This window comes from Oxyura jamaicensis, chromosome 1 (genome assembly GCF_011077185.1).
Source record: "Oxyura jamaicensis isolate SHBP4307 breed ruddy duck chromosome 1, BPBGC_Ojam_1.0, whole genome shotgun sequence".
Classification (NCBI taxonomy): domain Eukaryota; kingdom Metazoa; phylum Chordata; class Aves; order Anseriformes; family Anatidae; genus Oxyura; species Oxyura jamaicensis.
Genome location: NC_048893.1, coordinates 141,815,448 through 141,843,398, shown reverse-complemented (window position 1 = coordinate 141,843,398; position 27,951 = coordinate 141,815,448). Strand labels below are relative to the sequence as shown.

The 27,951-nt window shown below is 38.5% G+C and overlaps 1 protein-coding gene across 1 annotated transcript; it reads right to left on the bottom strand.

Moving 5' to 3' along the window:
* Nucleotides 1–135: 135 nt before the first annotated feature.
* Nucleotides 136–27,795, bottom strand: DCUN1D2 (defective in cullin neddylation 1 domain containing 2). Its single transcript, XM_035317535.1, has 7 exons — nucleotides 27,717–27,795; nucleotides 25,602–25,818; nucleotides 22,563–22,731; nucleotides 20,020–20,150; nucleotides 6,787–6,869; nucleotides 4,255–4,351; nucleotides 136–3,305 (listed from the first exon to the last, which is right to left on the bottom strand). The coding sequence occupies exons 1-7, from the start codon at nucleotides 27,717–27,719 to the stop codon at nucleotides 3,226–3,228; spliced, it is 780 nt and encodes a 259-aa protein (XP_035173426.1). The 5' UTR covers nucleotides 27,720–27,795; the 3' UTR covers nucleotides 136–3,225.
* Nucleotides 27,796–27,951: the final 156 nt, after the last annotated feature.

Genomic DNA, 27,951 nt, shown 5'->3' with positions numbered 1-27,951 from the left:
TACTAGTGTAGGAATCCAGTAAATTATCTGAAAACAAACAAACAGCAACACCCCCCCCCCCCACCAGCCTTTGCAAGGCTTCCAAAGCAGAAAGCTGATAAAACCAGAGACATCTCACATGACTGACTTCAATCCTTTATGTTCCAAGTCCCTTTATTCCTTTTTCCATTGCCACAAAAATCACACACGTACAGCTTACTCAGCAGCAAATCCCTCAGGTGCATTGCATGAGTGGATGCCTGCAGGTCTGCTCTTCTTGGCATGACATACATGATAAATTACATTTAAATTTAGAATTGGCAAGTACAAATCCTATGGCTCAATTTCAAATGCTCCAGGAAGAAAACCCAAAAAACCTGGCATCGGCTTTAAAAAAATACATAGTTTACCTAGGAACTAACACTGCATGCAGTGAACAACTTCAAGATTTCTGTACCATTTATGATTATAAATTAATCATAATGTTACCACTACAGGAGCTAAAAAGAAAGTCGGAGAACCCTGTAAAGGGGAAGAGCAGACAGTGGTAAATACTGGGAGTCATAAGGAAATCAACATTTGAAAGCTGATCATTTGCATTTACTTTTATGATTGTTCAAGCTTGAAGCTGTCAATCCATATTTATGGGAATGTGAAATGCACAGGCGGTTTCAAGTGAGTAGAAGACTGGAAAGAGTGAAAAAAGAAATCTACCACACTGGCTGATACAGAGCAACTCCTACCTTGAGAGTATTTTGCCCAGTCTTCCTCTGTGGGAAGGTGTTTTCCACAGAGGACCTCACAGGAACGAAGCTTAAGAGAGGCAAACAATTGTGCGTATATAAGAACTAAATATTCTAAGCACCTGCTTCCTCATATTAACAAACCAAAAAAACTCAAGCCACATATTTTTTTATGCTCCACTTATCTCAGAAGGTAAAGGCATCGTTAGGTTGATTTGAAGGAGTTCTCAGCACGTACAAATGTTTCGCAAGCTCCAGCGCTATAAGGCTATTTGGTTACATCATATACCAATGGATTAAACTATTTCTGCTGTTATATTACACCTAGATATTTTAAGAGATAACTGTGTCATTAAGAGATAATTGTGTCAACAGCAAGCATTCCACTGCTTTTGGCAGGACAGCAGCAGTTGATGCCGCGGGATGCTATGCATTTATTCTCCAAAGCCTACAGGACAGAAATGACTTGTTTTAGCTAGAACAAGTAGGTAAATTAAATGCATTAAGAGAGCATACTACTGCTTGTAACTCTCAGATGACTTCTGTAGAATACTGGAGTTAAATTAGCAAGGACAGTCAAAGACTCCTAAAAAGACAGACAGAACACAGTAATTCGGGTGAGCGTTACACCCTAACTTCCTATACAAGAGAAGCACCTGGAGACTGAGACACTGACATCTAGCGGCTGTCGTGCAAGACCTAACACAAAGACTGCTTGGGGTAAAGAGACCAACGATAAACCAGTAACTGGGCATTTCTAACTTGCTTGCTATATTCCTATACATAGAAAATTTGTTAATTTGTTCAAATTTGTCCTAATCCTGCTTTCTAAACATCATACACACCCCAAATTTTCTCAAGTAGAGGAATGGGAACTTTGTGTGCAGCACATATTTCCTCTTGTAGGCTTCACTGACATAAACTAAAGCTGAATGCTCACATGAAAATCTAAATATTAGATTTTTTTAGAGTATTTTAAGTTTTTATACCCTCACGACTATGAAACAAAATACACCATCATGCAATACTGAAGTTACCTGATGTGAGCCAAATAGGTACAAGCTATATAACTCAATGCGCTACCTTCTCAAAAAATTCTCGCATCTGTGCAGCTCTGATTACAGCACATGTATTAATCATAGCTGCATTTATTCTTTAGCAACTCTTTAACAAACTTTTATAGAAGCTATGACAAACTCAATCTGATGAGGCAGTGTTTAGAAGAGCCCTGTGTGAAAGCGTGTTGAATAGTTTCTGGTAAAATATGTTTGTGCTTAAGCATTGGAAGACCCTGTTGGGGAAAAAGACTGAGCTCTGTACGCTTCATAATAAATAGCTGATGAGAGGGGAGAAAGAAATAACTGAACACATTTGGATTTGGTGAAAACTCACCCAACTCCACTATCCTTGAGTGATACTGTGTTGATTTTTTGCTCCTTTTTTTTTCCTAAAGTATTACTGAATATACAAAATACCTAGAGGCTAACATAATTAATGTGAAGTTTCCTTTACGTGAAGTTTCCTTTCCCCTGTTTTCAAAGTGGAAGCCAACTGTTGAAGTCTTTGGGCTTATTCACGTTTACTTTCTGTGAGGCTTGTCAGGAAATGCACTCATAACTTGTTGCATCTTGCTAGAATTCAAGGTGTCTTTCAGGCTACAAATAAAATTTACATATTCTACCAAACCACTATTTAAAATAAAGGAAATACAGAATTGAGGACTAAGAGAATTGATAACCAAATATGAATTACAGAAGTATCTTTGGTTGGTTAAGGGCTATTTTTAAATGGTTAATTAAAAAAAAAAAAAGCTGGAGATGCAACATAGCACAGAGCAGCAACCCCTTCCTCAGCAACGCTACTGCAACATGTCCAGGCTCTTCAAGAACTCAGTAATGAGGAAGTTAATCTCATCGGGGAAAACAAGAGGCTGGGTATGCCCAATCTCTATATATACGGCTTAAAAATATAAATTCAAAATTCTGGCAACAAGTCAAAAAATTCTACATGAGGACAGATCCATGGAGCTAGCTTTTATAAAAATACAACATACTACATACATTTTATTTAGGGATTTAATTTATATACCACAAATACTGCTTTTCATATAAGTACAATATAATACAGTTTTATTTAACTGCTGGTGTTCACTTTGGATCATGAACTCAATGGCATGCTGTGCTGTCAAAACTTTAATAAAATGGCCTCTAGTTAAACTTCTCCAAAGTATAAAATCATGCAAAATCTACATCCTATATGATACAACCAGTACAATAATTGAAGCCAATAGCCTACAAACAGCCTGGACTATCTTCTGGAGTTCGTTCATGAAATGTCCACGAGTCAGCCATCATTTTCTTCAGACAGAAAGGAGGAGTTTCTGCTTTGTCTCCGGAACCTCATCACGAGCACCGAAACCAGCAATGTGCACAGTTATCAGCCAGCAAATCTTCGTTACCTAATGCAGTTCAGACTGTGCATTTAGTCCACATTAAGTCTGGGGTTAGGAAGTTTTACGCTTTCCTCCTGTGACTACAGGTCGTGCATATTCCACAAAATCATCTATAAGAACAGGCCACGCTCCTAAAGAGAAGTCAAGCAGTTCAGAAATTAATGTATCATTATTAGCAATAAGTTGGTATAGTCTCTAAATAAAATGGATCAGAAGGTCATGGACTTTTCTGGCCTAGATTAGCTTTAGAATTGCAAAATCATTGAGGTTGGAAGAGACCTCCAAGATCACCTGGTCCAACCACCCCCCTACCACCACTGTCACCCACTAACCCATGTCCCTAAGCACCACGTCCAGCCTTTCCTTGAACACCCCCAGGGACAGTGACTCCACCACCTCCCAGGCCATCCCAATGCCTGACTGCTCTTTCTGAGAAGAAATGTCTCCTCATTTCTGACCTGAAACATGCATGACATGAAAAACACTAGAAAAAAGCTCCTAAACAGTAAAAAGAAACATTGCACCTCTTCTTGCAGCAATAGTTCTTAGTACAAGCAAAATGTATTTAAAGCATAATGCAGGCTACAAAGTTTATAAACATTAGTTGAGAGTAAAATAATGCCATTCCATGCCATGTAAAATCATTCATAGCTCAGTAAGTATTTCTGTACATAGCCATTCCCAAGTAGGATTTGCAAGATTAATGACAGTGTAAATTTTTTATTTTTTTTAAAAAAAAAGCTTATGTAAGCATTCTTGCAAGCAGAAAAACATTTATCCTTGCATTTAGCAGCATTTTTTGTTCCAAAAAAAAGTTTTACCATGACTCTTGTAGCATAAGAGGTTCAAATAGTACGTGCTATTATCATTGTGTGACTATATCTTTACTTCCATCCACGTATTACAGCAACACTTCTTGTCATTAGAGTTTTGGCAACAAGTATGATACTCTAAATTTCAAGCTAAACCTCTACATGTAAAAAATTGAAACAAAAGGTTTTAGCATGTCCTGATGTTCATTCATAGCAGTATTTCAGTTCTGCTGTACCAACTTTTGACGATAATTCAAGTACTGCTTACCTTCTTCGTCATAGTTGGACATATCATCTGCAATCATATTTCCAAAGTCTAACAGAAGATTCCAAGTATCTTTTGGAATTGATCTTTTATGATGTTCCTGCAAAGGCAGAAAAATGGTACCTTTCAATACAAACTATTTTCAAATTCCATGGTTGTATGGCAGTATTTTATTTTGACATATACAGAAATGTTTTTTTTTTTATTTTTGCTTTTAGGTATGTGTTCCTAACTTGCTAGGGTAAAGAATAAAACAAATGTACTTCCCACTTTTACATGATGGATCTTGGTGTCCAACTGTTTTAACGTGAGCCTTTTTTACCATAACCTTTTTTACCCACCCTTACACAGCTTCTGTTTCAGCCCACTAGTTATATTTGCACCCATTTTCCTGTTCTCACTTCCAGGCTACCTTCTGGATCCAACATCTCAGCCTCTCAAACTATTCTCCCCTTCACCACTGTGTAACATCTGCATTTGCTCCACTTGTTTTCTCCAGTCTCCTTTTCCCCACTTCCTCTTATTTTCCCATATGACCTCCTAGTCTGATTTCAGGCATGCTCCTTTTGCCTCATTTACATGGAACAGTTTCCAGCCCGGACAGTTTGAACAGCACCCCAAAAAGTTTCAGTACTAGCTGGTATTCTTTCAGCTTTTATTCAGCCCTCACATTGTCATTTCTCCCTCTCAACCCTGTTCATTTGTCTAAGTTCTTGCTCCTCTCCCCTGTACTGGGCCTATAACTTGGTCAGCTGGGTCAAGGATCTGGTCATAACCTGCCTCCCCCTTCTCTTCACTTCCACCCCTCCATACCACATGGTCCTGTAGAACAACCTGAACCAGCCCTGGCACTCATCTGACCTCTTGGGAAGGCAACTGGTTAGCCTGGAGGAAAACACACAGCTTTTGCTGGATCTTTCTGCCAGCTTAGCATGCAGAAACAGTTCATAAAGGATGGTCAATAAAGTGCCACAGCTGCTGTAAAGGAAATCAGCAGAAATATATGTGGGGAAACAACCTGAAGCAGTTTTGAACTGTAGGATTAGGTCAGATGACCCAGAACTCACCTCATCTGTTGATACTGCTATAGTACGTGAAGACAATAGGGGTGACTAATCAGGAATTCAGTGCCAACCCTGATTCCTAGATCTGGTTTGCAGCAAGAAGGTGTAATTGCATGTAAAGAATTAGCGTGGTTTTTTGTTATTGTTTTGTGTCTGTGTTTTTTTTTTTTTTTTTTTTAAGCATTAACACTCTGAAATACTAAGAACAAACTGTATTTCTAAAATCCTGGAACTTGATCAAAATGAGGCTGACATCCACCACAACAGCAAACAGGCACTCTTACTCAAGTCAAATATCATGGTTTTGCAGCCAAGATACAACAAGCAAACAAATCCTCTGGAAAATGTTCCTTAAAAAGAAAAACAAAAACACACCCTAAAGAGTCCTAGCTTGCTGCTTTCTTAGAAAAAATGTTTAGATGAAAAAAGAAGTCAACCTAACATTTAGGTTCAGGTTAAATACTTGTACCAAAATAAGACACTCTATACCACATCTTCTAGAGTGCTGCTTGAAGAAGAGACCTGTAGAACAGCTGTAACAAACTTGATCATATAGCCTAGTAGGATGGTGTATTTTGATGTTTTAAGTGTTGTGTATTGAGGCAGTTGAAAACTGAAATGTTTTCACATATTCTCTTGATGAAACTGGTACATACAGTCAGTGAATAAAATAAGTATACTGTCCAAAGACTTTAGAAAAATAAAATATTCTAAAAGCATACACTTAAAAATATGTAAATAAATATTGAAAAGACTTATTCTCCTGAACTACAGATAAAAAGTTAAATAGAAAACTAAAGATAAATTATACGTTATATAGTTGTTTTTTTTTTTTTTTGATAGCATATAGAAACGCAAATGTAGAAATATGGATGAATCAATTGGCTCTTTAATAAGAATAGTTTGTGATTTCTAAAGTTTAATTTATGCATCTTTACTGCCCACAGAACTGCACCGGTAACACAAAACTATCAAGATAAGTTCACAGCTATTATCTAAAAAAATGAGTCGGAATAATTACTTGGACAAAACCTTTCACTAAAAAGTCATCTCTCAGGTTAAGTCAGTCATAACAGAATTGACTTTTTAAAAAGACACAATTTATGCATTAATACCAGAAAAGGCGGAGCATGGTAAAATACATGGCTCACAACAATCACAGCTGTCTTGAGAATAAAGACAACATAGGTTCAATCTACATTATGGCTCCAGTTCATGCAGAAGCTTTCTTAAAGTGAGAGGATATAGGATTATGCAAGCAGAATGCACTATTGCTTTGCTTTGCTTCCTCCTCAATTACAAAATTATACAAAGATGATTTAATTTGGCTTGATTTAAGACTACCTTACATCGGTCTTCAAAAAAGAAGTTAGAAGGAAGTATTCATAGATCCTGTCTTTCTTTATTGCAAGCACAGCATCATAGAGGTCAGACTACTGTGGACTAAGATGGAAAGGAATAAAGTACTTACCAACAAGAATTTATTCCAAAGATCTAGAAATTTAAATCTTCCTGACAAGACTAAATTCCAATATGCAATTGCCATTTCTAGATCTGCAAGAGACAAAGCAAAACATTTAATATTACAGCATATTATACGCAATAAAACTGTTAAGGTTAAGCAATTAATGCTACATCCAGTATATTAAGATACAAATTTATTACATTCTTTTGAAATTCTTACAATCATTACCAAGAACTGCTCTCTATAGTAACCCAAGAAGCAGAAGACAAACAGTAATGGTAAAAATTGCATATTGAACGTTACAGTCATAAAGATTAAAGTCTTTGTCACCACCCAACAGTGCAGATTAAAGTTACTCAATCTACAGAAACAAGACACAATAGTTATCAATAACTCTGTCACAAACTTAAAGAACACACCCATAAAAAGAAGGCAAATATTGATAGAAACCTGAACATTCAAGTCTGCAGGTGCCAACTACTGTTTATTTACCACATTTTAGACACACCTGACTTGAAAGGGAATTTAAGGACAAGAGGGAATGAAAAAGATTTGGCTGGGTGTAATGATTCTACAGCACCCCTTACAGCAGCATAATCTTCTGATAAGTGATTGTAGAAGAAAAACCCCTACACTCACAACAGGATATAAGACCAAGAAAGCAGATCTTATTCCACACCACGGTGAGTGATCTAGGAGCAAAGCTCAGCTCATGCATGCCAAGAGGAGGATGCAGCACTGCCACACCTTCAAGCAGAACAGTAACAGCAGTATTAGATACAGCATTAGGGTAGAAATAAGATTTTCTTGAAGGCCTGTTTCATCTCAGCAATCCACAATAGCTAACCACTTCTGTCCCTGGTCCCACCCATAACACCACTAAATATAGTGCTGCATGCATACTGCTGCGCACCAGCAGAATAAAGGCACATCCTTTCTTAAACCACAGAACTATTTAGTTTTTGCTTTCAGCATAGGTTAGGCACAAACCAAATATGAAACTTAACAGAAACGATTATCATAGCAGACGAGGAGGAAGGCTGACCTATCTACAGGAGAGGGGTGTGGTGCTTGGAACTGTGCATATCCTGTTACAAACCTAAAGCCACTGCGCCACCTGAAATCAAGTTTCTCAACACAGCCAGTTCCCTAGAGTCTGGCTGATGGATGGTTGGGGCCCAAAGTTAAGCACAGCAGTTAAGATGATGCAGACAATTACTGTACATCTAGTACCCAGCTATATGGAGCCAGTGTTTCAGGTGTTTGTTCTGGTATGATTGGAGCACAAAAATTTATGTCCTAATAAACTTTCTTCAGTCCTACCAAAGTCAGATGTCTTTGCCAACGTGCTCACTTTCCACAGAAAAGAGAAAATGCTATTTAATAGCTTTTACTTGCTGCTTAGGTATGCAAATTGTTCCTATCTGTTATCCCAAATGAAAAGCAAAAGAAGAAGGAAGGGAGAAACTCACATAATCTTAAGGGTTTCTAAATTTCACCGTGAAATGACTGGCTTTGATCCCATTCACTCAGGCTTCATTATGAAGCCTCAACTTTTCCAAGCCCATCTTGTAAGCATTGGCAAGCATCAAGCAAAACGCACTTTGATGAAAAACAGTTTTATAGCACAAGAGTTTTTATACTTCAGATGAAATATTCCTTGGAAAATGGAAGAAGGCACAGGCAAGGAAGCAAAGATGGTTAGAGAAACTGCAAAAATGTTAAAGAAAGAAGATGCAACACTTCCTTGGTTTATTTGGGTATTTGCAGCATCATATTTAGCATCGTGTTAAAGTAAACCTGATTGCTGTAACATTGTATTCAACACAATGTAAATAAAATACTATTTTAATTAGTCTGACACTTGTGGAATGCATTACACATGTGTGCCAACTGATTCTCCTGCACAGAGATGCAGGAGTGGGTTGTTGTGACTTACAGCAACAGCACATCCTTGTCGGGATGGGGACTGGTACTGCACGCACAGTAAGGTAAAGGCTCAGGTTGTGGCAAACCCAACTAAGTTCAAACTATGCTAGCTTTGAAAGGCTTTGAAAAAAGCATATCTGTCCTACTCCTCCTTTGTTGTTCAGCATAATTAACTGAAGGCCACACATAATTAAAAGAGTAGGAAGCCTTGATCCTAGATAAATTAGCTCGGGGAAGATAAGAAAAATTAAGGAAGATTTACTTTTTTTTTTAATCTGGTTTATAGCAATCACACAAACCCATGAACTGACACAAAGAAGAGACAGTGGAACAAATGGACTAGAAGGGGCTATCACTCTTCGTAACCGTGCTAGTTTATGTAATCTTAAGAGCATTTGGAGAAACCAGGCCTTTAGGTGTGCCATGCTGTCAAGGGATATGGCTACACTTTTGTCTGAAGACATTTCTCTATCTGGATTGAAAGCCTGAGTCCTGGAGGACAGAAAACTGGATTCTTCTGCTGTCAAGGGATAGATTAGTCTCACAGAGTTGAAGTTCCTCATTAGGCTGCTGATAGCAGTGTCAATAAACTGTAATGCTGTGGAGTGCAGCTGCTACAATGAGCACAGCATTAAGAGATTAAAACAAAAACATCAGAAGAAAGGAAAAAAAAAAAGCCTTCACATGATCACAGGATGGCTGAGGTTGGCAGACACCTCTGGAGGCCACCTGGTCCAAACCCTTCTCCAGCAGGGCCACCCAGAGCCACTTGCCCAGGCCCATGTCTGGGTGGCTTTCAAATACCTCCAGGGAGGAAGGGAAGCTGCCCAACACCTCTGGCTTTATGCCCGGAGTTCTGCATCCCTGCAGAAATATGCTTTGGCAAGGCACAGATCTCTTATACACTCTTAGGAACATCTATCTCAATAATGCACAGTTATGAAAGTATCAATTACAAATAAAACAAAACTATAGTTATAAAAAGTATGCTGATTTTGTACAAAATATACTTCCTATGTTATATAGGAATGAAGAAAATTTTAGAAATGGATAGGTAAAGACAGATGCACAAACCTCTGGAAACTAATGTGTAAGCAAGGACCAATTTGTGTACATGTTGCTTGTCATGCAGACCTTTAGTACTGCCTAAAGAGTTTGCATTCACTGAAACAAAGCTTCATTATTGAGATGTTTGGATTTCTGGACACCTTATCTAGATACATAATATAGCATCTCTATAGCTTTCTGTAGTGAAATCCTGAGAACTAATTAGAAAGCTGCCTGGCAGAGAAGGACCTGGGAGTATTGGTTGACAGTCGGCTGAATATGAGCCAGCAGCGTGCTCAGGCGGCCAAGAAGGCCAGCAGCATCCTGGCTTGCGTAAGAAACAGCGTGGCCACGAGGTCCAGGGAGGTGATCATCCCCCTGTACTCGGCTCTGGTGAGGCTGCACCTCGAGTACTGCGTTCAGTTTTGGGCCCCTCGCTACAAGAAGGACATGGAGGTGCTCGAGCGAGTCCAGAGAAGGGCTACGAAGCTGGTGAAGGGTCTGGAGAACAAGTCTTACGAGGAGCGGCTGAGGGAGCTGGGACTGTTTAGCCTGGAGAAGAGGAGGCTCAGGGGCAACCTTATTGCACTCTACAGGTACCTCAAGGGAGGCTGTAGCAAGGTGGGGGTTGGTCTGTTCTCCCATGTGCCTGGTGACAGGACGAGGGGGAATGGGCTAAAGTTGCGCCAGGGGAGCTTAAGGTTGCATATTAGGAAGAACTTCTTTACTGAATGGGTTGTTAGTCACTGGAATAGGCTGCCCAGGGAAGTGGCTGAGTCACCATCCCTGGAGGTCTTTGAAAGACATTTAGATGTAGAGCTTAGTGACGTGGTTTAGTGGAAGACTTGTTAGTGTTAGGTCAGAGGTTGGACTAGGTGATCTTGGAGGTCTCTTCCAACCTAGATGATTCTGTGATTCTGTGAATCACAAGTGATATTAATTATTTAAAATTATCAAAGCTAAAATTGTTAAAAATATTAAAAAAATCAAAGTAAAACTAGAATTCAAGAAGGAAAGTGATAGTAAAGTAATATTTCAATTATTTCAAACATTATTTTGCTGTAATAATGGTTATTACAGTAAACATGCTTTCGTACATTTTAATGTTTTCGTTTTAAAATGAGTTGCTTACATTTTGACTTATACTGTTTTTTACATTATTTAAGAGACTTTTACATTTATTTTTACAATCAGAAATAAAAGATCTTGCATGCAGCATGATCTATTCTGAAACAACAGAACACATTCTAAATTTGTTTTTTTAAAAAAATGAAAACCTCAGCCTCTTCTACCCTCTAAGCAGAAAGCTTAAAAAGTGAAAATAAATTAACAAAATTAATGCAGGAGAAATAGTCTACCACCTAGACAGCTTGTATCTACTTTCATGGTTAGATTCAATTCTTATTTTGTTAATAAAAATGTTAGAAATTAAAGACAAATTAAATGAAGTTCCTTATGCCTTGGCTATGATTTTGGACACGGGGAGTGAAGTCACTGCACACAAGTAATCAAGGGAAGTGAGAAAACGGATAAATCAACAGACAGCAAGGAACTGACTGGAGAGGAGGATTTACGAGGAACATGAAATTAAGTTCATTTAGACCTGCTGCGCCAGAACAGCTCTCTGGGACTGCAGCACTCGCTTGTCATCCTCTGCCAAACAGAGCTTTCCAGCTCTCTCAGATTGCCCTACCAACAGAGCTGTTTATGCAGTCATGTTTGATGCTGTCAGAATACTAAACCTAATTCATGTAAATTACTGACATAACTTCAGAGAATAAAAAGCAGAGAGCATTACACTGCCCCCCCAAGTACATATTAAGATCTTTAAGTTCTTTATAAGAATACTTCAGTATTAGTCATTGTTGCCCTTAAAATCTGTAGTTAGCATGCTGACTAGGGTCTGCACATTATGATAGTAGAGTGTAGCATGTTTTAGAGCTTGGTAATAAATCAGTTATTTTGATTTCTTCCCTTAGGAAGAACTGATTGTACCAGTATTGCCGCCTTCTTCCTCTGCTAACATTTAACCTTCTTATTAACATTGTAAAGCTTTGCTACATTACACAAGTCTTGTGAAAGATCCCTGTGAAAGACATTGAGCAGCTTGTTAAAAGCCTCAGTGCTCACTTACTCAAAGAGTACTCAGACTACAAGGGTAGGAATTTTTACACCAGGAAGTATCATGCATGCAGTGCTTCCCAGTCTACCTACAGCCACAAATCAAAAAATTAGCAAAGAATATAAGATAAAGCTTGAAGGAGGAAAGACTTACTTTTATTAGATCAGTTCATAAAGAATTTAAGAAAAAGGAAATGAAAATGCCTTTGTTTGAGGCTTTCTCTCCTCACTGCAGTAAACAAACCTTACTTTACAGATTTGAAAACAAGAGTAGCCAGCAAATTCTATTGCACCCAGAACAGCATAAAAATTTAATCTGGATGGGTGCAAGACAAATCTATTTTATCATTAAATTTGCTTATAATAGTATATTTAATCTTTGTAAGAGACTGAAATTCCAAAGTTTTCTTTAAAATCACGTAATTTCCCCTACAGGATCATTGGGTTGATATTCTTTGATCTCTTCCTTCTTGTTCACACATTGTGATCGCAGGCAAATATCATACTTTCATAAAGCTAAACCAAACTACATTGTATGAATAATTACTTGGTTTCAATAAAATTCCCAGACACAGTGCAGAAACTGATGCAAATGTGGAACAGTGGAAACTGGTGTGAATCTAAGGAACTGGACTATCACACTATCCTCACCAAAAAACATCAAATGAATACTTGCAAGATTCAGTGAGTTACTTGACTCCTTGTTTCCTCATCTCTGAATGACTTTAACAGTCTTCTTAGGCCTCCAAATTACTAAGGATATGGACACAAAAATTAGTTTCTTTCCTAATCAGAACATTTTTTTCCTACATACAGATAAAATCTACAAAGCAAAATAGCAAGAAAATACCATCAGGACTCAACCTGGAAACCCTTCATCAAATTGTCAAAAGTTTAGAGCAGAATAGCCCTTATCTGCAATTAGTAGCTCCCCCCCCCCAAAGGAATAGAGAAGGGGAAAAACAGAGAACGTGTATGAAGTGAACACTGGAAGTGGCTCAACTCGGGATCTAACTGAGTTGTCTCTGTTCATCCCTGCAAAGCCGTAAGCAAGGAGCTTCCCAGTGCTCTGCGTTAGTGGACACATTAATTCAGTGTCAGAATTACATCTCTGTGGTGGACAGGGAAGCGTGGTGAATCACAGGATGCAGATTTCAGAAGAGCTCTGCGGGAATCAGTCAGGCTCTGACTGCTTATTAACTACCTCACGGATACCAGGCTGATTCCATGCAGAACCTTTCATGCTCATTATCTCGAGCATCAATTGCACAAAAGCAAATAAACTGCTTCTGACTGTGAGCTTGGCTTAGAAGATAATCTAAACATCAGTTTGAGCACAGGATAATAAACCTGGTTAAAGATTTTAAGACTGTCTACATCTCTCCAAATGTCCCCATGTACAATTCAAATAAGCTACAACAGATGACTTAAAATGGACTGGGTAAGTAAGAGCCAAACATCAGTAAAAGAATTAACATGAGTAAGAGTTAAGGCATTACTACAGCTGCCAGTTATGTCACACCTTTGCTGCTGCTATTGGCCTCTTTTCACCAGATCCTATACTGAACTCTCAAATTCATGGCATTTTCTGGATGAAAAAAATGAACTAAAACAAGGACGAGTAAAACTTGGACAGACCAAGGCTATTCAAACACCTGAAATACAGTGTTCACAGACCTCTTCCAAAGTAAACATGAAATTCATTTAATTCCCTCAATTTCTTCATCTACTCACTCCCATAAGTACCCTACAAATTGATCAATCTTCATTGAAAGCGGAGGAAATCCTACTAACTAGTAAGAAAAAAAATTATATCCTTGCCTATTGTCTACGTGCCTGTTCAAAGAATCTCAAACTTCAGATACTGCTACGATGAAAGCTAAAGATGATGTTGCTTCAATTAAAAAGAGCATGTTATACTCATCTGCTCATAGAAGATGCAACCTCCTTGAAGTCCACATACCGGATGCAAAGATAGTCATTCTTCTGGTCTTGAGGTAACATTTGATTCAAGTCTGAATGCCCTCCTCATGTATCATGTCTTGCTTGATCCCAGGAAACTGGCAGAGAGAAGGAAGCACAACCTTTTGAGCCAGTAAGTAGGCGAAGGGACCACAAAGGAGCGACGAAGGACCAAATCTGCTTTTTGTCTCCATGTTGAAAGGAAGTTGAAGACCATGAAGGAACGCATTAAAGTTCCTCCACTGTGCTGAAACAAACTGTAGTAAAAGTCCTGAACATGAGGAACCTGTTGAACACATCTTGTTGGGGCTCAAAGGGAGATCCATTAAGATACTCACAATAAGTAACAGGCTTAAAAACAAACCAAAAAAAGAAAGGGCTAAGGCCTTATTTTGAGCTTGAACAGTGTCCCTAGAAATCTCAACTGCTGTATATACAACACAACTAAAGATCTGCAATACTGTTCTTTACTAGAATTATCAAGCAAGAGCTAGGATGTAAAACTTCACTCAGACTGCAGTAGAAAAAGCTAAACTTTGGGAATAGAAGGTGAGATAAACCTCTCCAAAACTTAACAGCTATTGTAACATATATACTTGCAAGACCATGAGAAAGCAGATACACAGGCAAAACTAGTTACTCATAATAATCCTTTGTCTAAGTTTCCTGGCAAATTGGATCTTAATAAACTGCACCTTTTATATTATCTCAAAGATATAAACAAAGCACTTGGATGCTGTTTAATATATCCAAATATTATGTCTGCCAGGTCCAATATTCAGCCATCGAGATGGCATTGCTGCATGAAACCTTGTTATCTTTCTGCCTGAGTTCTGTCTACCACTTAGAAGGCAAATAGCCTTAACAGTCATAAACATCCATCTTTTTCTTAGACAACAACCAAACCTATTCAGGTGTATCAGAGACTTGACAGCTGGGTCCTAAGTGACATTAATCAGAACATGTTTTTCTGTTTAAAGGAAATCATGGGAGACCTCATGCATATGCTTTTGCCTCCTGTATTTCACTACTTATACAAGCTATCACCTAGGGGTACTAGTACTACTTTTTACTTCTTTTTTTAAAGAGTATGTGCCTGACTGAAGCAAACTACTTGACAATATTACGTTAATAAAAATAAATGGAATATTCAAGTTAGATGAGACTATGGAGACTACAGATAGAAAGAAAAATTCCCTAGTATCACCAGGTTAACTGTGGAAAAGAGACTCCTATAAAAGGCAGTCCTACTTCCAGGAATTAATATTGATGTACTGAACTCTTTACCTAGTTTGGGGCCTGACAGAATCGATGCAACTGAATTTACTGGAGAGGATTCTTCACATCTAATTATGTAAAGGCAGAATTTCTTGCACTACTTCTGAGTGGAACTATAGAAGAAATTAAAGAAGCAGTGGAAGACAGGCTGTTCTAAAAATAAATAAAACAAAACAGCAACAAAAGAGTCAGAATCATTTTCCTGCAGTGAAATCCACTGTACCACAAAGATGACCATGGCAGATATCACCAAAAAAAAAAATATCTTTTTTTTTCATCACAAAAATAACTTCTAAGAAGGGCTTCTGGGCCCTTTCACTCCCACCCTTACAAGTGTCAGCTAGCGTAATGAAAGATACTATACCTCTTCTTGCTGCTATCTCCTAAAAGAGAAATGTTTGGGACATACGTTTTTTTTTTTTTCTTCCAAGATACGCTGCAGGTAAAAATCTTCACTGAAAACTGACAGCAATCCCAGAAAGAACTAGAAATTCAGTCTGAAAGCACTGATGGTTAAATTGAAGCTAGATGTGATCAAATTCACACACTGAAGTGACCTCAAAGTGCTACCTACCATATCTTGAGACTCCAAGGAGGTTCTGGGAGACCACACATTTATTTTCAGTAGTTCTCTGCCAAATTGGGAGAACGTGACTTGTCTACAAGAGTCCTGTATCTAATGCTGTCCAACACTTAAGTAACTCAGATGATACAACAAAGGAAGCCTTCGTTAAATCTGCAACTTATACAAAGCCTGGGAAAAGTGTAGCATGGTAGAAGACAGGATTAGCATTCAAAGTTACCTATACGTATTGAAAAAACCTCTTCAAAGTAAACGGGGAAGATTTTACTAAGGAGAAATGCAAAGTAATACAGCTAGTAGGAATAATCAACTACAGAAACTGAAGACTGGAATCAATTGGTTGCATTGCAGTTCTGCAGAAATCCACTAATATAATAGATCACAAACTGCTGACAGTGTTAAAAAATAAGCAAACTTAATACTGAGATGTAAAACAAGGAGCAAAGTACCTAAGGCAAATGAAAAGTCTAACTTATTTGGGTATTACAAAAAAGGAGAAAGTTAGATCAATTAGATTGCAATGGAAAAAATATATGATCAGAGGGTTGGAAGATAAAATTTCTTAAAGTAGTTGCTTTTACTCAATCTAGAGACCAAGGGAAGACACATATTTACCTGCCAAATATGTAAGAAGTTGTTACTGTGACATTTTTCATGTATTCACTCTGGATGTGTAAGTACTGAACTTCAGAACTTATGAACATAGATTTAATTTGTACACTAGAAAGCAATATAAAATAGTAACTCTAAGTGTGAGCAAGCATTGACACAGATGTACAAGACCTGTTGTCAGAAGTTTAAGAACTTATTAAGCAAAGGCAGCAGCTTCCAAACTTTTTCAGCCAGAGGACTACAGCTAACAGATCTAAAATCTTGCAGTTAACTATTGAAACCAAAAAGGCAAAGTGGCATACATTGCTAGCATACCACTGAACACCTGGGTAGAAGAACACCTGTGAGGAACTGTTTTGGTAGCACTTGATCCCATCTGGCACGAAGGAACGCACTGAGCAATCATTTCTCTGTCTTTTAAACTGAAAGGCTGCCTGGCATATTGAAAAGGAACCCGTGATTCACTGTACTTCCTGATGTTCTTCAGTGGAGATGGGGCAAAAAATAAAGTAATAACTGCTGCTTATTGTTTCTTAAAACAGAAGCAGTAGGTTTTTTTCCAGATAGAAATTTGTCTGGCAAGCTCTCGTCTCATTTTTTTTTTGTTTCTGTTAAAAAATGTGTTAGCACTTAGCCTGGAGGATCCTACCATTTTAATTACATCATCTTTTATATAAGTTATTAACAATCTGCTACAAATATGAATTGTGTGTTTGGCAATGACACAACATCAAACCTGTTTAGTTTTCAAATATGAGTATTTATAGGTCATGTGTATTCCTGAGAATCACGTAATATTCTTTTAGCATACAGATCACTGCTTTAAGCGAGAAATGCTACCAGACTCAGTGATTTAAGTTCCCAGTACAGTTAAAGAAAAAAAAAGCAATGGATACTTCAGGCCTCCAAAAAAAAAAAAAAAAAAAAAAGACTATTTTGTAACTGACAGGCAGGAAATAATTCCTTTTGTCATTTTCATTTCATTATTCACTTCTATCTCTACTTTCTATAAGCTTACTGACCCCTTAGTCTTCCAGTCATAATTCAAATGTGAATGTCTGTAGGCAAACACTGTTACTGTAGCATGTCATCAGAAAAAAAATTAAGGCAAGCAGCTAGGACAGCTGCTTGGGAGCATCCTATATTTACACAGGATTGCACATCTAATGAGCATGTGTAGTGTGGTAATGTTTTTACCACTGTAAAAGTGGTAAAAAGATCTACACTGTAAACCTAGGCTGAGGTTTATACCAGCTCATTTAGTAACAAATCAAGTTGTGCATTCTGTTTAACTGTCTGCACTGAATTCATGAAAGCATCGTGAGCCAAGGCTCCAAAATCAGAAATAGAGATACACACTTTGTACGTTCCTGAATCTCTTTGACAGCAGTCGCTGGGACACAAATACCACAGAACTCCATGCAGTTGTGGAGAGAGGGAGGAAAGATAGACAGAAGAAAATACACTGAGTATATAGAGAAGATGATGTAAAATAAAAAAGGACCTCATCCTGCATTAGGGGTAGCTGAAGAGACTAGAGTTCTCAGTCCATAGAAACACTCTTGTAAGATAACTGTCTGAACTTCTGCTTACTTTTTTTTGGTTTTGTTTTTCCCCAAAAGAACAGGAATAACCCTTAGAATAATCAGAGCAGAAAACAGTGTGTAGTAAACACCAACCAGTATTTTTTTTTCTTCTCTCTGCTCCACCAGACACAATGGCATTCCTTGAAAAGAGTCCAACTCCAAACCTATGTTAATTTTTCTTTGGCTAAGCTATCACGGACCTCAAGCACTGAATGAATACAGTATCAGTCAATATGCTTGCTCAGCACCCTTTTCTACTCAACCTGTAGTGGCTCAAGTTCACACCAGAGAGAAGTAGATATTTCCGCTGAAATAGGTAGCACCGGATTAGATTTAATATCTAGAATAACCTTAAGCAAACCCAAAGAAGTCTGACCAAAAATGTCCTCAAAATACTGTAAACTAAGTGCTGCTTGAGATTAAGGAACAAAATTGGCAAAATTATTAAAATTCATCAAACCTGAAATCAGCAACAGTTCCAATCAACTCCTTCTATAGAATATTTTACACTTGGCTTTCTTTCTGTGCTGCTTAGTTCATCCTGCTAACACTTCAACTTTTAGTGCAAGAAGGCCCTGTGGCATTTTGTTGCTGAAAAGTACCATTCTTACAAAACAGTGAAGACAGACAGAAATGAAAGGGCTTCCATACCAAATAAACAGAAGTAATGGAACACAACTAAGTTTCCTTTTTCCTCTTCATGTCAAATAAACAGTACATTCAGTTCCATAATCTGGGTTGGGCTGCCTTCCCTCCCCCTCTCTCTTTGTAAAGACTTAGGTGAAAAGCTTTTGAGTCCTATTTCCCAAGTACATGAGTTTCAAGTTGGAAGGGAGCCAATTAAAACAGGAAACCATTTGTAATATTTCTTTAGGTATCCCATAAATTCCAGCCTCAGCTGTAACCAACCTACTTTTTTTTTTTTTTCCTGCAGCCTGATAGAGCCAGGCTTTTTAATGCAGAAGCAAGAAAATGAACAACTACTTGATGAACTGGAACTCCAACCACCTCCACAGAACCTCTACAGGACTATTTCACTGTTTTGTCTAGAAAGGTGGCAGTTGACACATGGAAGACATATGCAATAAAAGAAATTGCTGCAAAAGATAAAGAAAATGGGAAAATGACTAAAAGCAGTTTTTTAAAAAAAGGAAACTACAAGAGATTATTACTCAAAGTAATTCCCAAGAAAGAATGAGGTACAGACACCACTGCCTGAGAAGGCCTAAATCAATATTCTGCTTCTCCTTTCCACTTCTTTGAACAATTTTTGAGAAAGTATTTGTTAACATGCTTGCCAAGCAATGTAGACACACAATTAAAGTGGCTAGGCTTAAAACAAAAACAAAAAATAACCCACACACTTCTTAACCATTGCACAAGTGTACAGGGATGATGATATAATGCTGTTCTACACACAAAACAGGGTCTTTTGGAAGTGGACATATATTTGAAGTTTTATCTTACAAGTTTTCCCATCTATTCACAAACTTTTCATTTGAATATAAAAATTGGATTTTTGATTTGAGAATAAAATATTGGAATTTAACTAACACGTCCTTTTCACTCCAGCAACACGGGACTGGGACCATCTCAAACTTTAGAGACAATAACAATGTAATACTTCATACATCATATGCCTATGTCTGCTCGCTAGCTTTGAAGCAAATCCATATTATTTATTTTAGAAACTTTGCATAAAAACTGTGGGCTAAAGCTTTAAATTCTTAAAAGGACAATAACTTCTGTTCAGTGTTTTCTCCCTCTTTTCAAGCTGATAGAGATTTTGTTTCAGCTTTATTCTGAACAAAACAAACACAAGGAGCTCATTATCTAAGCCTTTATTTTAAACAAAAAATTATGTCACGGGTCTAAGAACTGCAAGAGCTTCCTTTGACAAGAAGAGAGATAATGTCAAAGCTAGCAGAAAACTCTTAAATTATCTGTACCAAGGCGACATTAAAGAAGAGATTGAGAGAAGAGGGGAAAAGAGGTGAAGTCAGGAAAAAATAATCAAAAATGAATTTACTATACAATTGCCAATGAGACAACGATATTATTGGAAGCATGTGGAATTGAGTTCACTGCCTGTAGATATTTTCTCAATTTTTTTCTACTTACCTAGACCTTTCTGTCCAGGGTTTTTAGCAAAGTTGAAAGTAAATTGATAAAAATCTTTGAACTTTATTGGATCCTTCAGTTCTTGTTCCAGTCGCGGCAACAGAGCTTTTAGTTTTTCTGTGCTGTCACACCTGTTGACAGAGAGATTACAGTATTTATATATAATTAAGGGATTTGTTAGTTTCAGAACAAAAAGTGTCTCTTAAGATAGAATTTTTAAGAAATATGACAATCATATGCCTTTACTAAACATTTTTAGGTAGAACAATACATATAGGCCTTCAGAAGGACACAACTTAATCTTTCCCTTTCTTAGGTGTTGTAATATAAGCTTTTTGTTTTAACCTAATTACACTTTATTCCTTGTTCTGCATAAATGAGGAACTGTGGGCTATGTTTACAGCTAGTCTCAATGTTAGAGATCTTTCCAACAAAGTGAACTATTCGCAGACATCCACTTGCCATCACTGTATGTTTACAGATGAAACCTGGGAAAAGAAATGAGCCTTTGACAACACTTGAAGGCTGATAAACTGTTTAACAGCTTGACACAGGTAAACTAAAATGAAATCAAGTTACTGAGATTCTAACAGAAACACATCCCTTAACACAACTGAAGTATTTCCTGTGAGTGTGACCCAATAAGATGCAATTTTAAAAGAAGGGTTTGCCCCACTTCAAGGGATCAAATCCATATTCAATATTTACAGGATATTAACAATACTCTGAACTGCATTTGAAACTCAAAGGGATAGAAACCGGTTTCAAAAAATCTTGCAGATAAAATATCTCAGTCCCTCAATGATTCCATTTGTTTTAAAGCTTCAATAACTATTTTATTAAAGAATGGATGGCTATAGAAAAATCCATACAATGCAGATGCCGTTCTACATGCCTTGCATGTTACAGATTAAAAACAAACAAACAAACCAAAAAACACTTTTCTTGTTTCCAACAGTACCCGGTAGAGGAAAGATGAGGAATTTTACCAAGTTTTCAACTGAGAGCTTCAGTTTCCTGGGGACATGATCTACCTAACAATAGGAACACTTAACATGCCTTCCTTCTGCTTCCCATTGACACCCTGAAAGTGTTATGTGGACTAAGCCTCAAGGAATGTCTTTTCATTCAAATCTTAACCTGTGTGCAGTGCTAACAAAACACAGACGTTGCACATCCTGTATGTAACAAAAAGCATTCCAAATTATCAATAAGCAGCATACCAGTGGCAGGCAGGTATGACCAGATTATGTTTCCAAGAACTCTAAAATGCACAGAGATGTAAAATTCACAGACCTCTGTGAAAAGTACCTTGGAATGTCATGAGGACATATGATTAACATGACAAAAGTTACAAAACATCCAAGCCAGAAACCACAGGAGGATTAGCACAACATTTTTATTTTTTTATCAGTTATATCAAATAATGCTGGCAGCCTTCAAGCATGACTGCTTGACTCTTCTCCATAGCTAGACAGTCATAATTATTCAGAATCTATCCAAAAGCCAGATTGAAAGGGACAAAATAAAGCAGTGGTGTTCAGATGACATTACAACTTCTATCAGTTTCTGAATATCCTTACCTAAAAATGAAAGCTTAGACACAAATCAATAACCGATGAGGTCTGTAACAACAGACTGCCAGGACCCCTGCTCAAGAAACAACTACTGCATTTGCTAGAAGTTGTTCTACTGTAGAAAGGTATTAATAAAGTGTCATTCTAAATCAAATGAAGTTATTTAACAACAAAAAAGTATGCACAATAAACTGTACAGTAGGTAAGTCGGAAATTCATCTGTTAAATATATATATGTGTGTATATATAAGGGTCAAAATGATACATATAAGTAATAGAACTTGTCTTCTAAAGAGTTGTACATAAAATATTAATTTATGGTAATAAATGCTTGATTTTATTGTTAAACAGGAGGAATAGGTTTTAATCTCAGTCTACTCTCCAGAACAGTTCAATAATTCAGGAAGGATAAAAAAATCTTATCAGTCAGAGCAAATAACTTTTTCTACCACTAGTTCTTCTCATTTTTATTTCAGTTCCTTAGAGATATTCTCTACAAATGAAGTATCTAGCATAGAAGGCAATAAAAGTGTATTTTGTAAAACTGGTTAAAAAAAAAAGTGGTGAGAAGATAAAGAACTGAAAGTTTTTTTCTGCTGTCCCATTTCTTCTCAACACTGATTTTTTTTTTTTTTTGAAACTTCTCCAGTGATGTTCATTTGTTAACAGCACAGGGTCCAACAAAACTGTAACACGATCATACATGTACTTATGTAAGTTACATGAAAAGATGATCATATCTTGCTGTACTGATAAAAATTATTTTACTTCTACTTTACTGAGGCTGTTAATGTTTTGCAGTAAAGCGCCAGTTTACAGAAGACTGGACACTACACGCCTTTAGCACCTGTTAAGCTTGGCACCATCATTACCAGCTTTTCAAAGCTTCACACTTAAATGAATTAAAATATTTTAAACAGAAACTGAGCTCGTTACATTTTGAACCATGAAGAAACCGATACTCACCCCAGCTCTGTCATGCCATCTACAAATTCCTTTTTACTAAATTCACACTGAGTAGCTGCCCTGAACTTCCATGCTACAACCAGAACACTGATACTTGCAGGGTCCAGGCTTAAATCATCACAGAACTGCTGAATCCCATCAATGCCAATTTTATTTTCATCTTGCGGGTCTGCAATTCAAAACACAAAGAGGAGAATTATAATTATTCATAAAAATATTTACAAATAGTCATCAGCACAGCTCTGATATGCTGCATATCACAGGTCTTCAGTTTTACACAAGCATCACTTGAAATCTAGTTATTCAGTAGGTAGATCAAGTATTCTGTAAAAATTCCCTAAGAACTGGCTTGCAGCTTTTTCCTAAATTTATCAGCTACCTTTAACAAAGCAGTTTTGTCTCCTTTCCACAATGCTCCACGCAAGATCCAAATTTACAGGAAGAAATGCCTGACTGAATCTACAAAGCAGCAAGGCTGATAAATACATCCAACTACAAAATGTTAGCACATAACTTAAAAAAAAACCTTACCAAGTAAGGCCAGAGATTTTTTCCTGATAGTGGCAGATGAGAATACACTATAAATGTACACTGAAATATTATTTTTGGTTTTTAATTATAAGCCAGGAAAATCACCACAGCATTGCTTAAATGATGCCTCAGCACAAGAGTGCCTCATGATAAACAATACTACTTTGAAAGTATTATACTAAGTACCTTTTTTAAGATCAGCACCACACTTCATAACTACCTGAATGTCAAGGTTGGTAACAATGCTGTAACTGTAACTGAATTCTTTCTCTTTTTAAAAAAATCTAAAAATTACACCTTTAGTTCCCAGAATTTTACAGTTTATAAATTACTGAACAGTGTTTGCCACCTTTGATAGCAAGGCTTTTTAGCTTACTGAGTTGGGCTATGGAGAAAGGTATCCCTTCAGTAAACTTAAGAAATGAATCCCTTAAACTGCTAAGATTTTCAACTACACTACACTTTTAAATCCTTATTCTATGACTGATCAAAAATCCAGTTTAAGAAACCTTTTTATTTTTGTTTTGTTAACGTAAGATCTCTTTCTCTTTTCCAGACACAGCTACAGTGGCAAACGTACTAAAAAGGGAAAGTTAATTTAGCAAAGATTTACACCCATTACACAGAATTATTATGGAGCAGGAATAACAAGTAACAATTCTGCTGTATGCCAGATTTAGTTTTGTGCCAATATGACTTTTTTGTCTGATTTGGGAATAACTGAAGATATGAAGGCAAGAAGTGTGTGTTTTAAAAATTGATGGAAACATTTTGATGTATTTCAATAAGGGCATCCTTATCATGCTGCATGTCTTCCAAGTGATTGGGAACAAAATGAATTTGTTGTTTTGATAAAGCTGCTGGATTAACAGATAAGACAACTACCACCAAGATGGCACAGCAAATGAAAGACCTCTCATCTCAGATTTCAAAATATAATACAATGTATGCAGTAATTCTATAAACCCTAGTGAACACAGGAATCCCATCTTGTCGAAAGGCCAGTGTGAAGTTTAAGCTACATCTGAGAAAAGGAAAAGGTGCTTAATCAAATCCGCATTCTCTCAAGTCTCCTGAAAGTTTTGTTAAGTTTACAGTTTTACTGGGATTTGCAGTAGAACTGCAAAGGTGTGCTGCTAACCAAAACACAGACGTAACTGAATAGACTTTTCTTCCACAAAAATGAATGGTAGTTTCCATTGCTAGAATATTATGAATAAGAAATAAATTAATGATTTTTAAAATTTATGTATTCTTGGCAGCATTTGTGAATTGGTATATGTATTTTTGACCCAACAATCTCTAAGACTGACATGCACAGATTAAGCAAAGGGCTGAGACAGACAGATACAGACACATTACAAACAAAGAGTGGTTCATTAATCCAACTTTTTCCACGTTCTCAGAGGAAATGCTACAGTTTTGCTGATTCTTTGCATCTCCCACAATTCGTTGCCATTCGTTATAACAAAATAAGGAAGAGTGTCTGTATTTAAAATAGAATGTGTGATTTAAAAAGTAGAAAAAAATAAGTGGAAATACTATTGTAAGAACAGGACAAAATACACATGAAGCATGCTATATACTACAATTAGAAAAGTACATAAAATCACAGCTGATTAATTTTGAAGAGTCCATTTTTAAAACACAAGGTTTAGGGATCTGAGCAGTGGCAGGTAACGATGCATCCAGTGCACTCTGCATTAACACGTAAAGAATGCATGTGTTCACATCAGATGTCCACGTTTCAGAAAGCCCTGTTACCTTGATCACGTACATTCTTATGTATGTTCTTACATGACTATCTATTCCTTTTATTTTCCCGTCTTTTTTAACAATGCTCCAAAATCAAATGAAAAAGAAAGAACTCTGCCTTTAATCTGCTTCCCTGTGGTTTTCCCTCCAAGCCTCTCTGAACACAGGCATCATTTGTGCTGTCACAGGCAAACATAAAGAATAAATTAAGGATGGAGTTTCAAGACGACTTTGAGCTTTCTCATTTTACTGTTTAGTCAGGCTTCTAGCCGTAATGTTACCTGAAACACTTTTGATTTCAATGTACAGAAATACTCCCATCTTTGAAGTAAATTAACTCCCCCAAATATTTGTACAGGAATCACGTGTATTATTTCGGCACACAAAGTGTATCATGGATATATTTAATAGCAGCCACCAGCAATAAATCCAGTTCCATAATAAGTTCTACTCTCCTTTCTACCATATGTAGCTGAGACTTCCTTCATGGTTTAGCTTTCTGTCGTGAATTTATTTTAAACTCTACAGGAATATCTAAGGAAGCTGTGTATTGGAACACGAAGAACATTTAAAGCCTCTCATTCTTACCTCACTACTACACACAGAGTAAGAAGCACAAGTTAGCAATCTTTCCTTAGAACACCTTAAGAATGGCAGAGGGAAGAGTAGGAATATCACCCCAAAGGAAATTAAAAAAAAAAAACAAAAAACGAAACCCAACACATAACAAGAAAAAATAACCACAAGCCTTACCTTTGTATCGATTATACAATTGTTCTAATTTCTTCCTGTCTACTGAATTTTTCATGGATTCTTTGTAGTACAAGTCTGGGTTCTGGAAGTAGTTGTCTGTTGCCACTTCTAGCTTCCACTCATTCTGCGTTAAGCAGTATATAGCAGTCCTTTCCCCAGCCTGGGTAAATGCCATAAACTGCCGGACCTTGTCCTTCTGTGACGATTTAAGCTTATGCTTTGGGATGCAAAAGAAGCAGGAAAGCCAATGAAGCTAATCCAGAAGTTTGTTTCAGCATTCTACTACTAACGCCTATATTTAAAAGGGTTTAGTTTTCTCGTTGATGACAACTTTCACTTCAGAATTACAGGAAGACAAAGCCTCGTTCTTCTGTAGTTAAAAAGACAGCATTTTCTTCTGAAAATCGAAATGACAGCATCTATATGTACATTTTTAGCAAGAAAAATATTCCAGCAGTAATAGATTTGTATGCCTGCTCTACTGCTCACGTACGCAAGAGTCTTTTCTCTTCTGCTGTGTAACATCAGTAAACACAAGCTTCATCATACAACAACACGGCTATATCCTGAAAATAGGACTATTGGTCACTTAAACGAGAAATCACAAAGGCCTGATGTACAGATTCTCAGATCCTGTATCAGTCCTTTGGGAAGGGAGAAAGTGAGAAATCTGCTTAAAGGTTGTCCTAACACTAATGCAAAGTTTAATCGTTTTAAGTGATCAACTGGAAGTCAGAAGCATCTCTCACATTTTTATGTTAGCAGCTATTAACTTTTGCCATCAGATGATATAAGACCAAAAGAAAACAAAGCACACACCCCAGAGGTTTGCTGAACGCTACAGTGAGTCTATAGAGTTCCTGTAAACATGATCTAAAACTTTAATTTACTCTGGAAAAAGCTATTTACGCTATTAGCACATTAATCAACAAGGTGGCCTGTTGCGGGGGCACAGAGGAACCACTAAGGGGTCCCTCTTAATGACAGCTAATTGCAGCAGCCACCTCCCCACAACACCCCCAAGTTTATTGGGGGAAAAAAAAAAAACACGAGGTGGGAGAAGGGATTTTCTAGGGAGCAGACTTGCTGTTGACATCGGTCAACGCAATTCTGTTGGAAGAAGAAGGAGCTAGTTGACGTCCAACTCTGTTTTTTTATCATTTATTCTGACACCACCTGATGTTGTTCAGCCATGCTCGGCGTAGTTGTTGGACCAGGACACGTTATCGGGGAAATTTGTCGAAAGCTGCTTACTACTGCTGAGAGCACCGGGTGTAGCAGAAAAGGCCAGCTCAGGGGTGTCCGAAGCATGAGTGGGAAGAAGACTACTGCTGGCCGGGGTGCATGGGACCATCCCCGGGTTTCCTCCTTATCTCTGGGACACACATGGAGCCTACAGACGGTCTTGGGACAAGCAACGCATGGCACAAACAAGATACAGACCGCGGTGGTTTTTTTTCTATTTTATATAAGCAGAAACACATCGAGCTTAGGAGAAGACCCCCCAAACCAACAACAGCAGCACGTCTGGGGATGAAACCCCTCAATAACCCCTCACTTCTGAATAATGTTTAAACACCAGAGCCCCGCTCGCTAACCCCCCACCTACCCAAACGCCTGAGCCAGGGGGCACCCAGCGGGGGTCCGGGGGGACGCCAAAAGCGCCATGAGCCCACACCTGAGGGACCGGGGGGCCACGAGGGGGGACGGACGGAGGGACACAAGGGGGGACGGACACGGGAGGGGTTGCGTGTCCGCCCGCAGCCCAAAAAAGGACAAGGTACGCGGCTGCCGGCTCCGTGCCCGCCCCGGGTCACCTTCCCCGCTGCCTGCCGCCGGCACCGGGAGGGTACCGGGGAGACACCGCGGGGGGGGGGGACCGGGTGGGCACCGGGAGGATCCCCGCTCGCCCCCCGCCGTGCCCGCAGCAGGGCTCGGGACGCGGTGCCGGGACGGGAGGAGGGACGGGGGGAACGGAGCGGGCAACCGGGGGCCGCTGCGCTTAACGGGGCGGGCAGCCGGGGGGCAGCCGGGGTCTGACCGTTGTGTGTCCCCCCCCCCCACTTCCCCACCCGTCCCCGTTCGCCGCCGTGCCCCCCCCGCCCCGCCGCCTACCATGTTACCAGCGGCGCTTCGCCCAACTTCACCGCCCGCCGCCGCCTCCCGCGCAGGCGCCGAGCAGCGGCGCCGCCTACCGCCGGCCGGGCAGCGGGATCGCCCCGGCGCCTTCCTCCTCCTCCTCTTCCTCCTCCTCCCGTGCCGCGGGTTAGGCCGCGGCGGGGTGGCGGACTACATCTCCCGGCGTGCTCCGCGCTGCCATCCCGGCGAAAGGAGCGGCCCCGCCGCCGCG

Coding starts and splice junctions, on each gene's coding strand:
- DCUN1D2 (XM_035317535.1), bottom strand. Junction 22,732..25,601: donor ATTGTATAATCGATACAAAG/GTAAGGCTTGTG, acceptor TTTGAATTGCAG/ACCCGCAAGATGAAAATAAA. Junction 20,151..22,562: donor GATGGCATGACAGAGCTGGG/GTGAGTATCGGT, acceptor CTCTGTCAACAG/GTGTGACAGCACAGAAAAAC.